This window comes from Acinonyx jubatus, chromosome B2 (assembly GCF_027475565.1).
Source record: "Acinonyx jubatus isolate Ajub_Pintada_27869175 chromosome B2, VMU_Ajub_asm_v1.0, whole genome shotgun sequence".
Taxonomy (NCBI): domain Eukaryota; kingdom Metazoa; phylum Chordata; class Mammalia; order Carnivora; family Felidae; genus Acinonyx; species Acinonyx jubatus.
In genome coordinates, this window is record NC_069385.1 from 145048005 (window position 1) to 145060514 (window position 12510).

The 12510-nt window shown below is 46.6% G+C and overlaps 1 protein-coding gene across 5 annotated transcripts in view; it reads right to left on the reverse strand.

Moving 5' to 3' along the window:
• LOC106968428 (cytidine monophosphate-N-acetylneuraminic acid hydroxylase) overlaps window positions 1–12510 on the reverse strand; it is a 140565-nt gene that overhangs the window by 97722 nt on the left and 30333 nt on the right. Inside the window, exon 1 of one of the 5 annotated variants that reach the window (XM_015064781.3) lies at window positions 4200–4348. The exons of 3 other annotated variants lie outside the window; for them this stretch is intronic. In XM_015064781.3, the coding sequence (XP_014920267.3) occupies window positions 4200–4252 (53 nt within the window). In that variant the 5' untranslated portion in view covers window positions 4253–4348. Of the gene's footprint in view, window positions 1–4160; window positions 4349–12510 lie in introns of those variants that run through there. One more of the 5 variants, XM_053223215.1, reaches the window with a different exon arrangement.

The following is a 12510-nucleotide window of genomic DNA, read 5'->3' on the forward strand; positions in this document are numbered from 1 at the left end:
GATTCTGTCTTCCCAGTCTCTGGAGCCCCAGGCCGGTGCCAGCTCAGGGTCCAAACCCAGATCTCCTGGCAAGTCTGGGATCTTCTCCATGGTTGATTTCCCCTATGTGACAAATTCGCTGTCTCTCGGCTGGTCACTATCCCGGCACTTGCTGGCAGGTCTTCTACGGTCCGTCAAACAAGGACAAGAAAGTAAACAATGAAAGACTATCAGACAGTTTTCCCATCAGGTTAAAAACCCTCAAGTTCTTCCTCCTTCATTGAAATCACTCCATTTTTTTTCCTTTTAAATTTTACTGATTTTTGAGAGAGAGAGAGAGAGAGATCATGCGCACAGGGGAGGGGCAGAGAGAGAGAGAGAGAGAAGACAAAATCCCAAGCAGGCTCCGCACTGTCAGCGCAGAGCCTGGTGCGGGGCTCGAACCCACGGACCGTGAGATCACGACCTGAGCCGAAACCAAGCATTGGACACTTAACCGAATGAGCCAGCCAGGTGTTCCTCACTCACCGCCTTTTCTAACTGACTTTTCTTTCTCCTGAATTCCTGGAGAATTCTGCACTTCACAAATTGTACTTGAGGAAAAAGGAATAATACTAAATTCTCTAAATATGTTATTTCTGCTAGTAAGACTGTAAGCTTCTGGAGCACAGGAAGTGTGACAAAGGACTTGCACCCCTGATGACGCTTATGATGGCATGGAGGGACCAACTCAATGGCAAATCATCAGTGGAGTAGCAAATCACCTTCAACTGTTCTAGGAGGAGACATGTCTGTTAATAGGATAAAGGAAGGATTTCTACATAAGGCAATTCGAGGTAACCCCTGGCCCCTGAAAGTGTTCTTCTCCTTCCCAAATCGAGAAAGTCTCTCAATTCTTCCTTCCCTAGTGTTACAACATATTGCATCATACTTTTTAAAAACTCAAGTATAACATACAGTAAGGTGCACTAATCTTGAATGTACAGCTTTGTGATTTTTTTAATTTAAGTATGCTTCATACCCAGTGCAGAGCCCAACATGGGACTTGAACTCATAACCCTGAGATCAAGATCTGAGCCGAGATCAAGAGTCGGATGCTTAACTGACTGAGCCATCCAGGTGCCCCTGTGATCTCTTACATAGACAGACACCTATGCAAATGCCTCCCACATCAAAGTACAGAACATTTGTAGTTCCCCAGCAAACTCCTGCCCTGCCAATACTCACTCCAATACCAACCACTCTTCTGACCTCTATCACTACAGGTTAGTTATGCCTACTCTTGAATTTCACATAAATGGAATCGTGCAGTTACATACCTGGGCTCTTTCTCCCACCATTATGACATTTATCCATATTATTATTTGTTTTTAAATTTTTTTTAATGTTTATTTATTTTGGGGAGAGAGAGACAGAGCGTGAGCAGGGGAGGGGCAGAGAGGGAGGGAGACACAGAATCCAAAGCAGGCTCCAGGCTCTGAGCCGTCAGCAGAGAGCCCGACGCGGGACTCGAACTCACAAGCCTTCAAGCAGCAAGATCGTGACCTGAGCCGAAGTTGGCCACTCAACCAACTGAGCCACCCAGGTGCCCTGACATTTATCCTTATTATACACAGCAGTGGGGTGTTCCTTTTCATTGCTGCCTAGTGTTCCACTGTGTAAATACGCTACATTTTCTTTATCCTACTATTGTTAGCTATTTGGTCTGTTCCTTATTTTTGCCTATTATGACTAAACGTGCTATGAATAGTCTTGCACATAACTTTTGGTGGACGTCAGTGCTCATTTCTGTTGGCAATATACCCAGGGTTGGCATTTCTGAGTCAAATGGTATATAAACACCCAACTTTGACAGGTTCAAACCATTCTCCAAAGAGACTCTACCAATTTACACTCACAACAACAAGGGTAAGAGTTGTGTGGCGATATCACAGGCTTTTTGCACCATTTTCGCAGTGTTTTTTAGTGTGCAATTAGTCAACTGGACATGGCCAGTTGCATGCTAAGCAGCTATGAACCTTTGGGATTGGTTGACCAGCCCTAACACAAGCATACGGACAGCGTAAGGGGACCAGCACCCAAGAGTATGGTATGGGGACCAGATGCGTCACAAAAGTGAATCTGAATCAGGTAGACAAAGAAGAATGGCAACGAGTCTGTTATTTACTCCTGGCTAATGGTGAGTCACGCTCTCTGGGGTCTGTACGTTATTGCTGGTGGCTGTACATGTATTACATGTTTCATACATTCTACACAAGCCTCACGTAAGGAAAGGAGGCAGGAAACTGCCAGAAGGAACTGGTATAACTGCCGTGGGAACCCGCATTGCTTGCCAACCCTGAGAAACCTAAGAGAAATCAAAGGGGGTATGAGGACCACTACATATGTGGAGGAAATTGGGAATTGGAAATAAGAAGATCTCTCTCCCCAAGATGGACTGAGTTCACAAGGCAGAACTTAAAAAAACCCCTTTTTCATTAGTGCACTGAGTTATAAACATCGTCATTTTAATAGCGGGAGCCCGGACTCTCTTGAGGAGAAAACAGGTCTGGTGATGGCTTTTCTGCCTGTTTAAGTACTGACAGAAAAAGAAACTAGGATTCTGGAGAAGGGGGCTCTTGAATGAGCACGAGCCAGTAGGAGGTGGGGGGAAGGCACCTGGGGAAGCAGGTGCACGCAGGCTCCCAAGATGGGGAGGGGGCAGGACTTGCAAGGACAGTGTGTGCTCTCTGGAGGGCAATGGTACCACCCCTCCTTACACCTCCAGCAAAGAGAGCCCCACACAAGGTGAATGGCGCTTGGGAAACACAGGGAAAGATGTGGCCTTTGTCCGGGCCAGGATGGGCTGGCTATAAGGAGGAGTGAGGTCAGGAGATGATTGGCCAAAGAAAATTGGACCTTGAAGGGACCATTTATACAAAACCTGCTGGGATCAAAAAGAAACAAACAAACAAACAAAAAAAAAAACCTAGGAGGGGCATTAAACCTCCCATCGGGTATGGGATTGGGAGTTAGACATTTAAGTCTCAAAGGACAAAGTGACATGCAGGAAGATGTTGCAGAGATGGAAAAGGAAGTATGAACAGGGAGCAGCGAGGGAACAGCCGTAAGAAACAGAACCGTGAGTGCCACAGCAACGCATAGTCAGAAGAGGCCTTAAGTAGCAGGATATACCAAAACCACATTTAGAATCTGTGAACTAGGAAACCAATTTAAGGAGTCTCATCCCCCTCCCCCCACCCCCCCACCAGCTCAGAAAAAAATTAAAAAAGAAAAAAGAACATAGAAGATAGAGAAATTATGAAACACAAAATAAATAGGAAGGAAATATGAGAATAAATAAGAATTTGTCTTCCAAAGGGGAAAAAAACCAAATTGAAAAGGAACAATCAAAGAAATAAAAAGAGAACTTTTTTTTTTTTTTCCAGCTGAAGAAAAACCAGATTCCATAGTTAAAGGATCTAATGATTGTTGGGCAGGAATGCTCAAAAAAGACATACTACAGATAATCTGATGACGCTTACAAGTGACCAAAAAACAATCCTACAAGCTTCCAGACCACTCCCCTACCCACGGTACTCCCTCCACCCCAAGAAGTCCCCCAAACAGCACCTGGCCAGGGAAAAGAAACCTGCTGACATCAGCCCTCTCATTTGCAAATAAAATGCTAGGGGGATGACAAAAGAAGTTGGGGGGGAACATTCTACAGCCTGGTGGTGACTCAAGCGAGGCTATAAAAAGATCTCTTCAGACTTGCCTGACTCAGAATACCACGGGGCAGCTGTGCTCCCCTGAGAGGCCCTTCCCCAGTCCCCTCATCCTCTCTGTCTCGAACTCTGGGGAGAAACCACTGTGACAGAACACTGCACCTCCCAAGGAAGTGTGCCAGCCTTCTCCAGGGGAAGGTTTGTATCCCGCCCACTCTCACCCACGCTGTACCCTAGAGAAAAGTTCTCTAGATCTCTCTCAACACTGTCCTACTAAACCTCCCTCGGATGATGGCCTCTTCCGGCAACTATCCTCTCTCTCTCTCTCTCTCTTTTTCATCTGCCACATTTCTTGTTACTCTTACTCCTCCTCTCCACTTCCTAACTCTCCCTCCCCAGTGCCATCTGGCTTCTCCCGCCGTGCCTGGAAGGAAGGCCATCCAGGAAGGTGTGATAGCATCTGCCCATCCTTACCGTACTGGCCTCACTGTTACACTCAGTATGACCACCCACCTTCTCCTTGAAACTTTCTGCTTGCTAGAAATCGGTGAATGGAATGCATTCATTCCTGGGCCTCCAGAGCTGTTTGCTCCCTTCTGTTTTGGTTTTGTTTCCTCCTTTCCCTCTGCCTGACCTTAAATGTTCCTGTTCCCCAGGCTTCCTTCCCTCGTTGCTCTTTTCAGAGACTGTGTCCGCCTCGCTCATTTGTTTCCGAAAATCAGAACCTCCTCGAGTAAAAAGAGGGGTTTGTGAGAAGGATCCAGGGATATCTCAAAAAACCCAAGCACAGGAACCCCTGTGGTCTCATGCAGGTCTGGAATCCCTTGCTTTTTGTCCCTGCTTGGAGAACACTTATCCCCCTTCTGCCTGTGTTTCCAGGGCATGAGGGAATAGAAAGACAAATCTGAATGGCCAGGCACACATTCACAGGGTCACGTGCTTCAGTGGGTCAAGCCACGGGAGTGGGGGTAGCGAAGGGGGAAGGCTTGGGTTCTTTTTTAGGTTACTGGTTGGACTCGGAATTTCCCCCGCAAGCCCAGTCGTATCTCTGTAGGCACAACAGCACATGACCAGTCCCCGAACAGAGGTCCAGGACAGGGGACTGAGGGCCTCATGCCTTCTTCAGTCATGCTCTGTAATATGGCTTTTATCAAAGAAGCCTGCGCTGGGGTTTCTAGGGTACTGCACTGACTAACAGAATCATTATTTCCATGCATCCGCAAGTGACTCTTCATGTGCCCAATTTACCAGAACCTAGAAGACTCTTTCCCTAAGCAGCTCTAGTGGACACTGAACTCATTCTAGGACGGTGCGCAATGATGAGCTCCCAAAGGCCAGCACTCTGCTGCCTTCTCTTCATTGCCTGTGTCTGGCAAAGAGCCTGGGCCAGAGGCACAAGGTCAATGGTTAATAAATACTGGCTCAACAAACACCTCTGTAGCATGTTCCTTTCTTGGAAGTGTTAGCCAGTCTGCTTCTGGAACCGGCACACATCCTCTTCACCCAGCTTCAATCTTCCCTTCCTACAAACCCCAGGGGCCATTTCCAACTCATTCCCTCCCTCCTGGAAGAATCTCATGCATAAGTGTCAGTCTTTAAGCATTTTGAGATTTGGGAAAAACAGAACAGATACGGAACAATGTTTGCTCCTCAAGATTAATGGTGCCCTTTGCCAGTAAGGAAAAAAAAATCTAATGGAATTGTTTCATTGAGTTAGTTTAATTTGTACATTTATATAAGATTTATGATCAACTGGATGGAAAGACGCTGGCAACCAGCTTTTTGTTCTGTTTGAGGCCTGTGCTAATAGCTGCCTCCCATCGACAGAAATGGACCCACCAAGTGGGAGCATTGTTCCTTTTCCTGTGGAGACTGTTGGATTGTTCCTTTTCCTTTCTGGGCCAGGAAGAAAGCCAAGAGGGAGGGAAATACTTCTCTAGTCATTCTTGACTTGTATACCGTGTGTTTCTCTCCATCTCCATCGTGACGGATTTCAGCCACTACCTTCCCATCAAGTATAAATGACCAAAGGTACCAGCCTAATCATTGGCCAGGCGACTCTGTCACCCACAGCTCTCATTTTTAAAGTCTACGCCAGAAGCCCACTACACGTCAAGGCATTTGGTCTCTCTGCCCAAGGGAGGACTTCCAGCACCAAGGACACATGAGTTCAGTTAAATGCTCACAGGACACTTTCCGTGTCAGGTCTTAGCCTCAGTGCTAGGGATACAGAATCGAATAAGATACGGGAGCTTACGGTCTAGTGAGAAAGGCAGACGTCTTATTGGAAAATGCCCATGAAATGTGCCAAGTGACCAATTCCTCCACCTGGGTTCTAGACTTCCTTCTTCAGTGCATAGTCTCAGGAGCCCCAGGCTATTGTCCCTTTCTCTCCTAATTCTTCAGTCTTTCCTCTCTACCCAGCTCCTTCCCTTTGGCATTTAAACGTGTGCAAGCCTCTCTAGTTTTTAAAACTATAATTCTTTCTAAACTCACTATTCTCCGCCCCCCCCCCCAGCAATGGTCCTTTCTCTTTACTTCCAGAAGAGTATCACTCTTTGTCTGTCCCTCTGTCCCTCTTTCTCCTCTCTTCTTACTTTCCACTGACCCCTCAAGCCACTCAAGATGAGTGTTGCCCTCATCCTCCACCAGGAATGTTCTAAGATCAGCAATATCTTCTACGTTGTGAAAGCCAAACGATGCTTCTCAGTCATCCACTTACTGGACATCTGAGCTCCACGGCACCCTGGACAACGCTCCCCCTTCTGGAAAACTCTTTCCCTGTGGCCTCCGTGGAAGCCTTCTTGACCCTAGGTCCACCTGCAGCCCCCCAGCTCCTACCAAACGCCATGCCTGTCCCTCCAGGGGGATCCAGGGCCTCAGCCACGTCCCTGGCCTTCTCATGTGAACTTCAGGAGGAGCCTCCTACTCTCCTCCTGCCAGCCCACCTCCAACCTACGCAGTATGTTACAGCTAGACGAGCCTTAAAAACGTCAGATGTAAGCACGTCTCTTCCCTGCTTGCAGCTCCCGATGGCTCCCCACTTCCTTGGGGATAAAGTCCAAAATCCTTAGCGTGGCCTATCATGCTCATCCTGGCGTGTGCCTCCCTCTCCTGCCCTTATCTCCCACCGCTCACCCCGGTCTGGTCAGTGTGACACCTTAGTTTTCCTGCTGTTCCGTGGACCTGCACACTTCAGTTGTTCCCCCTCCTTCAACATCCCCCCTCCCCATCTTTGCCTGGCTAACTCCCTCCCACTCCTCGGATTTCACTTGAAAGGCCACTTCACCTGGAAGTCTTTGATCCCCAAAGTTTTGGCTCAATCCCACTATAAGCTTCCGTGGCACGGAGAACTTTCCATTTCTCCAGCTTAACATCCAGCACACCCGTTATTACTTATTCACTGCCTGTCTTCATGTTTGAACATTAACCTAAATGGGGAGCAGGGGGGCTGTCTTGTTTACTGCTATATCCCCAACACCTAGGATGGGGCATATTTTTGAATGAATGCATGAATGAATGAGAAATGCACTAGATGCTATAAACACAACTACGCAGTCATCACAGGTCAGGCCTTTTCCCAAACTATACTACTATGATTTCTAAAGGAAATGTAGTCGAAACCAGATGGTGGGTTCATAGAAACGGCGAGATGTTTGTAAAGGGCAGGTGTGTTTACGGAAAGTAGTTAAGGAGAGCATAACGGCTTTTAAGAGAACCACTGTTATTCTAAAGTTTTACAGTACCAAATACAAGATCTGGGGTGTGACAGTATCCAATAACTCTGCCAAAGATATGGTTCATACTCTGAGGAAATATCTGTTATCTTAAATTCACGTCGCACATTTCCAGTTGAGTAAAGGCATGATAGAAACAAACAGTAGCTTCTGTGATGAGGTAGTTACAATGAGCTCATGTCATAAATCAACGTGGCCAGGACCTAGGGATCAAGGCTTTCTAAAAATAAAAATTCGATCTGGATAAGAAAGTAATCAAGCTTTTTAAAATCATGGATGTATAGAGCAGAAATGGACCCGACATTATCCAGCCCAAACCTCCCACCCTGTCCCCCAACCCCTCCTCCATCCATGTTGTCTAATACAGGAAGCAGAGGCCCTAAGAGTTTAAGTCACTTCCCTAAGGTTAATGTCCTGTTAGCAGCAAATTGGGTAATAAAATCCAGATGTCTATGCCGGTGGAACTGAATGCTTTCCTCTTCTTGATTCCATAAACTCTAATTTTATGAAATTTATAAGCCTTCTCCAAACCATGGCCCGAAAAAATGGTTTTCCAGAAACTTATTCTCCTCTAGTCTCTAATCCTGATTCACTAAAGAGAATACCTGAATAAAACAAAGCCTTTAGGTGTTGCTGACCCCAATAACACCTTCCCCTTACCACTTACACTGCTCAAAGGCTTAGGATATAATAATAGTAGTCGCTGAAGAACTTTGAATAACACCTTGACATAATATTCTGTCCTGAGGCATTACGTAACGTAGTGCCCTTTTGTCCGTTCTAAGCCCTGAGAAAATCAGTCTCCCTGCTGTCATAGAATATTTTGGAAACTTCTGTGTTTCCAAACAAATCACTCAGGATGATCTGGCAATTCCATTCCTGTGTATACATCTAAAAGAATTTAAAGCAAGGAGGGACTCAAACGGATACTCGTACATCAACGTCCAGTGCAGCGTTATTCACAAGAGTCAGAAGGTGGAAATGACCCAAGTGTCCATCAACAGAGGAGCTGATTACAAAATGTGGTGTCTACATACACAATGGAATATTATTTGGCCAAATAATAGAATGACATTCTGAGAGGTGCTACAACATGAATATAACAGGAAAAGAGTGTGCTAAGTGAAATAAAGCTGACACAAAAGAACACATACCGTAGAATTCCACTTCTGGGAGATACTCAGAATAGGCAAATTGAGACAGTATGTAGGACAGCTACCAGGACTGGAGGGACAGAGAAACGGGCAGTCCCTGCTTAATGGGTACAGTCTCTGCTTGGGATGATGAAAGAGTTCAGGAAGCAGACAGTGGTGGTGATGTCGAATGCACTGTGCAGGATGCCTGTCTTGGTGGCCACGGTCAGGCTAGGATGGACCCCACTCTCGTGTGTTCTAGGCAGGGGCTTACAGGAAAGTCACGGTACAGACCTGCCCTGCTTTCTATGGACTGAGGAAGGGGGCAGGGGAAGAATTTTAATTAAGTTGTAGAACTACATTCTGCCCCAAGAAGCAGCAGGGAAAGGCAAGTTCTCTTGGTTTCCCATTCGAATTCAGGAACAGTTTCTTGAACTGACACCCTGATCTGATGCATAAGACGAGGAACCATCTAGCATCTGAATGAGAAAAGCGTTTCTCAGGCCTGAGAACTTTTTGACCACCCACCACCCTCCTCATTTGTGCCTTCAAGACTGTGGCTCTGATGGGGTGCCTGGGTGGCCCAGTCAGTTAAAGCATCGGACTTCGGCTCAGGTCATGACCTCACGGTTCGAGGGTTCAAGCCCCGTGCTGGGCTCTGTGCTGACAGCTCAAAGCCTGGAGCCTGCTTCAGATTCTGTGTCTCCTTCTCTCTCTGCTTCTCCCCCATTCATGCTCTGTCTCTCAAAAATAAATAAATGTTAAGAAAAAAAAAAAAAAAAGGACTGTGGCTCTGGCCATTACCTTCTTTCCTTATGAGGCCTGTTCCATTTCTAGTTTCCAAACTACCGAGAACTTAACGACTAGAACTCAATTATGTAAACACGGGGAGGCAGGATTTTTTTAGTTTCAAAGACGTAAGGTGCCACCGGCCAGGAATGTGGGTCTCCTGTTCAAATGGCCAGGTTTTGTGTCCAGGTTATACATCCAGAGGTTATAGTCTATGATGCAGTAAAGGCATTTCTAGCCACTCACCTTCCTACTGATCTTCCCAAGGACTGAGAAGACATTAAGAAGAACATACTAACTTTTGGGGGGGCCAATTTTGGGTCAGCAGTTTTGAAGGTCGTGATAAATATAAGGGAAACGATTTTGCATAGCATATTTCCTTCCGGGGAAGCTACAATAAACCAAGGGTATGTAACTGAAGAGTCCCTAGAACCAGACTCGTTTGCAGAGACAAATGTGTTACCGTCCATGATTCTGGCAGTTTTGATCTTCAGTTACATTTTTCTGGTGGGAGATATCTGGCCAAATGTCTTCCAGTCTGGAAACGAAGAGAATGCATTCATAGGGCCTAGGGAAAGTGGCGGATGGTATTTTCCAAAGACGGCCACAGCTTCCCACAGGCTGTTCTCACAGTGTGACTGACCTTCCTCCCACGGAGGTGTGTGGCATCCATGTTCCTCCCCTTGTATCTGGGCGGGAGCCTGTGACTGCCCCAGACAACAGATGCTACGTGGTTCCTGAAGCTTGGTCTAAGACACCACCTGGCCTTCTCTCTTTTGGGCCTGTCCTCAGAAGCCAGTCCCCATTTATGAGGAAGCTGGGACAAATGAAAGAACCCCGTGGAGGCGTCTGGCAAGTCCAGCCGAGGGCTAAGCCGCCATCATTCCCAGGCGTGTGAGGGAGCAAGCTTTCCAAAGATTCTATCCCCAGCTGCTCCAGCCGTCCGGTGAGGCTCCAGACAGCACGGAGCAGACACAAGCTGTCCCTGGCGTGCCCTGTCTGAGAATGCCTGACCCACAGACTCTGTGGACATAATAAATGGTTGTTTTTATCGCTGAAAAAGAAATTGCTCAAGTCATGCTTAAATTAAGTTTCCGTTAGTATAAAATGAGAGCATGACAAAGCATATTGTGACGCTTAAAGGCTCGGTCACCGACACACAGCCCTAGTGCCAACAGTATTAACACAGTGTGGCACACAGTCTATTAGAGAAAAGTAAGGGAGCACGTAGAGTTCCCCAAACTCTCATCTCCCACAGCATGGGCCAGCCATCGATGGTCTATCTGCACCAAGGCCAAAGTCCAGGAGAGCATGGCCAGCCTCTTACGGTAATCTGGGTGCACACAAAAAAAGGACCTGATCTCACACCACATTACACATTTAGGCTGCTACACGCTTACGTTGGCCTATGGAACACTTAGGTTCTCTGGGTCACGAGAAGTAAAAGATGGCATCTCTGGGCCCAGAGAGAAGAGTAGGGAAAATGCATATGGAGGGCCTAATCTACACTGAAGGTCAAAGGTTGCAGACAGAGCACCCTGGAACAATCTAGAAGAGCCTCTGCATATCCAGAATGTTAACATCCACCGAAAGCCCTGCTGCTCCTCTGCAGACTAGCTCAGGCCAGCTCAGCGTGGCAGAAGGAGAGAGGCGTGCAGCCCCTTCAGATGTGTCTCCCATCAGACACAAAGGGAACACAGTGAGAATCTTCCCTAACCTTCTCTTCTGCCCTCCTCCCATCAAAACAAGATGGTCACTTGCACCCTTCACATTGGCAGAATTAAAAAAAAATTTTTTTAACGTTTACTCATTTTTGAGAGAGAGAGAGAGAGCGAGAGAGAGCGAGAGAGAGAGAGAGCGAGAGAGAGAGAGCGCGCGCATGCGCGCGCGCGTGAGTGGGGGAGGGGCAGAGAGAGAGGGAGACACAGAATCTGAAGCAGGTTCCAGGCTCCGCGCTGGTAGCACAGAGCCCAATGCGGGGCTTGAACCCACGAACCGTGAGATCATGACCTGAGCCTAAGGCAGACGCTTAACCCACTGAGCCACCCAGGTGCCCCTGGCAGAATTTTAAAGATGAGTAGTATTCAGTGTTGGTGGGCCCCCTGGGAGAGGTGTATGCTCATAATAAACACAGGAGTATAAGACAGTAGCTCGGCAGGGAAATTTGACCGTGTCTGTCAATCACAATATAACTATCCTCTGGCTGAGCAGCTCTACCTCTATTCCAGTTTAAGTTTGTTTTTAAAGCAATACTTTAGTACGGGTACAAAGAGATGTCTATTGCAACAAAATACTGGAAATACCAATGGAGGAATAAGTAAGTAAATTTTGGCATATTCTTCTATGAAATACTATGCAACAGTTATGAATAAAGTAGGTTTATAAGTGCCAATATAAATAGGGTTCTACAACATAGTTTTGTCGATTTACGTTGTTTTGGAGTGTGTAAAAAAATGCCTACTTATAATTATCTTGGCTTAAAATTAACATCAAGTTTCTTTTAATCTCTTTTTTAGTTTAGTTATTTATTTTGAGAGAGAGAAAGAGAGAGAGAACGTGAGTAGGGGAGGGGCAGAGAGAGAGGGAGAGAGAGAATCCCAAACAGGCTCCATGCTGTCGGCACAGAGCCCAACATGGGGCTCAATACCACGAACTGTGAGATCATGATCATGACCTGAGCCGAAATCAGGTCAGATGCTTAACTGACTGAGCCACCCAGGCACCCCAGCATCAAACTTCTTAATGCTCCAAAATTGCACTACATGCAGATAGTGATGCATAGCCGTTTGCCAGCCAGTGAGGCTCAGAATAGACCAATTACATTGGAATCCCCAGAGTGGCTTAGAATCTAGAATCTAGGACATCATAGCTACTCAGCACTGTTCAATAAATTAATAAAACAGGCTAGCAGCTCCAAGGCTCCTTCTGGTTCTAGTTCTTTGATTCTAACTGGAGGAACACTGTCCTTTTAAATAAAATGGTGACGACAATGCCCACTTCACAGCGCTGCTGCGATGACAAATCCTAGCAACTGTTTGTATTGTTGGACTTCACTGGATAAAAATGACTTTTCTGTCAAGTTCAGAGACACACTAGATGTTTCAGAGAGACTTTTTCAATGTGTTTGGAGGAGGCGGGGGGAGGTGTGAAGGGGGGGACGGGAGA